The sequence below is a fragment of the Orycteropus afer genome, unplaced genomic scaffold (genome assembly GCF_000298275.1).
Source record: "Orycteropus afer afer isolate SDZICR_OR568_19922 unplaced genomic scaffold, OryAfe1.0 scaffold00310, whole genome shotgun sequence".
Taxonomy (NCBI): Eukaryota; Metazoa; Chordata; class Mammalia; order Tubulidentata; family Orycteropodidae; genus Orycteropus; species Orycteropus afer.
The window spans coordinates 1,700,683-1,704,442 of NW_006921897.1; the positions used below are offsets into that span (position 1 = coordinate 1,700,683).

General features: G+C 38.3%; 1 protein-coding gene across 1 annotated transcript in view; it reads left to right on the plus strand.

Moving 5' to 3' along the window:
• Positions 1–1,347: 1,347 nt before the first annotated feature.
• MCF2 (MCF.2 cell line derived transforming sequence) overlaps positions 1,348–3,760 on the plus strand; it is a 92,930-nt gene continuing 90,517 nt past the window's right edge. The window contains exon 1 of the mRNA XM_007951728.1: positions 1,348–1,372. Coding sequence (XP_007949919.1) covers positions 1,348–1,372 — 25 coding nt within the window. The remainder of the gene's footprint in view (positions 1,373–3,760) is intronic.

Sequence of the window (3,760 nt, forward strand, 5' to 3'; positions counted from 1 at the left end):
CGAATCTGAGGAACATGTAGCTTTGAAAGGATAACAGGGCTCTGCAGTCTAGAAGTGAGGACACAAAATGGTGATGAGCCGCCTTGACCTGGGACGTAACTGGAACCAGGATGGACGTTTTGAAAATTATTTTCATTGTTTTGAAATGAATTATGTGTGAGAGTGAGATGTCATTCTGTAACAGACACCCTAGTCCCCTGTCTAGTGTGGGCCCATTACGACTGCTCTCTTTATGCCCTTGAGCAGGATTGGCCCTGATCAACCTGTTTCCTAGTATATGATTTGAGGGACAGTAAGAAGGATTGTGTGGCCTAGGCCTATCACCAGCAGAGACTATGTCTTTGAAGGCCTTTGTATGAGAGAGGAGCTGGGAAGTAGGGCTTCGGTAAGAGATGTGGAATTTTAAGCATTAAAACCCACAATCCAAAATAACCTAGTTTGATGTCCTCTTTTCTCTTAAAAAGTTACCGCTGCTCATAGATCAGAGGAGGAGGTGAACTTTCATTTTGGGCCCTTGTAGAGTTCACGAGAATGGAACGTTACAAGCTAGCACATCAGATCCAGGGCAAACTAAACCACTGTACAATGCCTGGATGCTCTACCATCTATAATGATGAGAAGAGCTGATGAGGGCTTTATTGAAGACCTCCCGTCGTGCCAGGTGTTTTACATTTAGTTAACACAGCATCTTGAGACATAGCCATTATCATAGACAGTTTGCAAACGAGGAAATTGAGGCTCAGACACCTGCCCATGTTTGAACAGCCAGAAAATGCACCAAGTGACAATTTGAATCCAGGTCTGCCTGACCCCAGAGCCCACATGCTTAACCACTCCACTGTCTTCTCTCTGACTCTTTTCCTAATTCATAAAGTGGGGGAATAATACCTCCCTCAAGGTTATTTTCAGCATCCTATAAGATGAAAGATCTGGAAAGCACTTGGTAAGACACTAGCAACGCTGTGCAGAATGAAAGGCAGTATCTTTGGTAGTAGAAGACAATCCGCTACAGTGTCTCCACACGATTATCTACACTTCATAGAAATCCAGATGCCCTTGGCTTTCTGGGGAGTGAGAGCAGTTTATGTCCTGACCATAGATTTTGAAAAGTAGGTCATTGGTCCTCCTTAGCCAGGGATATTTTCAAGAAGATAATTTCCTCGCCCTGTAGCTGGGAGTAGATAGGCAGTGTGTTTTAGACACAGGTCTGTAGGGTCCTCAAGCTCTTTTTAGAACAAGAAGTCGTATGTATTTGAATACTGAATACTGTTTATTGTTTTCCCCTCTTCTTTGTTTTTTGTAGAATCTGAGCTGCTGCTCCAAGTAAAGGACATCAGTCACTTCTTGATGCAAGACATCGCCTTCTTGTCTGGTAAGCAGCCTTCCTCATATCTTTGACATAAATGCAACACTCAGTGAACAAGGTCAGTTTAGTCCTTCTTCTAGAAATAGCATGATTTGTTTTGAATGATGTAACTATGGTATTCTACCCCTCCCCTTTGCCTCTGGTCAGATATCTAGGGGAAGTTTTGCTTGAAGACAAGCAACTTACTTTCAGGTATCAGAGTAATGCGAGTCATACCATTAAACATTATTATATTTAACAGAGAAGAAAAATTTACTAGGATAGCCGTTTTTATATATGAAAATGAGTGCTTTTTAGGTGTTGAGAATACATGAAATTACCTTACTCTTTTCAAGCAGTTTAATTCTTTCTCCTAAAATAACACCTACATGGTCAGTGTACTTCATAACCATTTATCTCATAAATGATCCTAATTGGACACTCCAAGCTGGCCTCTGTTTTAATGATTATAATTAGTGTAATTTCAAATTAGTGTTGACTTAATTAATGTAGTTTTATGATTTATTTTATAAGTGGTATAAATGTGTGACATATTATCCTTGTAAAATTAGATGTACGTTAGGTTCATTTTTAGGACTTGGGAAATTTGACGTAAGCTTATCAGTGATTTTCAAATTGTGTTCCAAATAGAACCATCTTCAGTGCCTGTTGCCCCACCCAACCACCTCTCCAGAGCTTTTTTTTTTTTTTGTAGTTATTTTTTATAAAGCTTCTTTTTCTATAGTTTCTTTTGATAAAAGAGTTCCCAATGGAAAAAATAACCAGAACCTCCCATTTTAGAATATAAGCATCTCTTTTCCTTTTTTTCTCACAAGTTTACTACCTAATAGAGTATAAGTAATAACAGTTTACAGATTAGTCAATGATCATTTACCCTTACCAGGACCAGACAGCCTTTCTTTTGATGGGTTTAGGTGACTGCGTTCTAGAGAACCCTCTCCTTACCTGGAGTGCTCACTAGCTTCCCTGGTAGGGAAGGGAGCTTGACACATCTATAGTTAGAGGTATCGTATACATGTCACATTATATATTATTTCTACTATTAGTTCTACACCATACCTTATCTATAGAGGCCCTTTGTATAATGATTTGCTAAATCTGTGACTCGGAGTTTATATTTATAGTTTCTCCTTTTGAGTTTCTTCAAAATTCTTGGGTGGATGCAACTACTCCCCGTGAATATCTTCACCCTGTTCTTTAAATCTAGAATATTATACAGTGAAGATTTATCATCACTTTATTTAGTACTTTAGACCAGTTTACATTAAAAGGTAATTTGGGAATGGGGTCTCCCTCTCAAATTTCCCTTGGTGGTAAATATTAAGGCAAAGGGTGAATTTTGTCTTTTTCCATGTGTACTAGAGAAGAATGTGTATTTGGCATTTTTTGTTGAGCAGAATGGTCTTCAACTGTCAGTTAAGTCAATTTGGTTAATAATGTTGTTCAGGTCCACTATATTCTTAAAGATCTTCTGTGTACTTGTTCTACCAATTATTGATAGAGGGATGGTGAAATCTTTGACTCTGATTGTACGTTTGCCTATTTCTCCTTGCAGTCTTACCAGTTTTTGCTTCATTTATTTTGAAACTCTGTTATTAGGTACATAAACATTTAAGATTGTTATGTCCTGATGAGTTGACCCCTTTTTCATTATTAAATGATCTTCTTAATCTCCAGTAATATTTTTGGCCCTGAAATCTGCTTTGTCTGAAATTGACATAGTCACTCACCACAGCTTTCTTTTGACCAGTGTTATCATGGTACATCTTTTTCCATCCTTTCACTTTTAACCTTTTTGTGCCTTTATACTTGAAGTGCATTTCTTATAGGAAGCATATAGTTGTGTTTGTTTTTTATGCAATTCTATATTCTCTGCTTTTAAAGTAAGGTGTTTAGACCATTAACATTTAGTGTAATTGTTCATATGTTGTTGTTGTTGTTAAGTGCCGTCGAGTCGGACCCGACTCGTAGTGACCCCTCCTTGGGTTTCCGAGGCAGTATCACTGTGGAAGTAGATTGCCTCATCTTCCTTCCGAGGAGTGGCTGGTGGATTTGAACCGCCAGCCTTCTGAATAGCAGTCAAGTGCCTTAGGCACTATGCTAATCTACCATCTTACTGTTTTCTGTCTGTTCTTTTTTTTTTCCTCTTATTTTCTGCCTTTTTTAGATTAAATATTTTTTTATCATCCTATTTTTTCTCCTTCGCCATTGTCATATTTTTTTCTTTTGCGAATTGAATTTCCACCCAGAGTAAATGTGTGGTCTTTCTTTTTATTAATAGGATTCCTATACCATTAATTGGAGAGCTCTGGTAGTGTAGTGTCTAAGGCACTTGACTTCTAACCAGAAGGCTGGCAGTTCAAACCCACCAGCCACTCCTCGGAAGGAAGATGG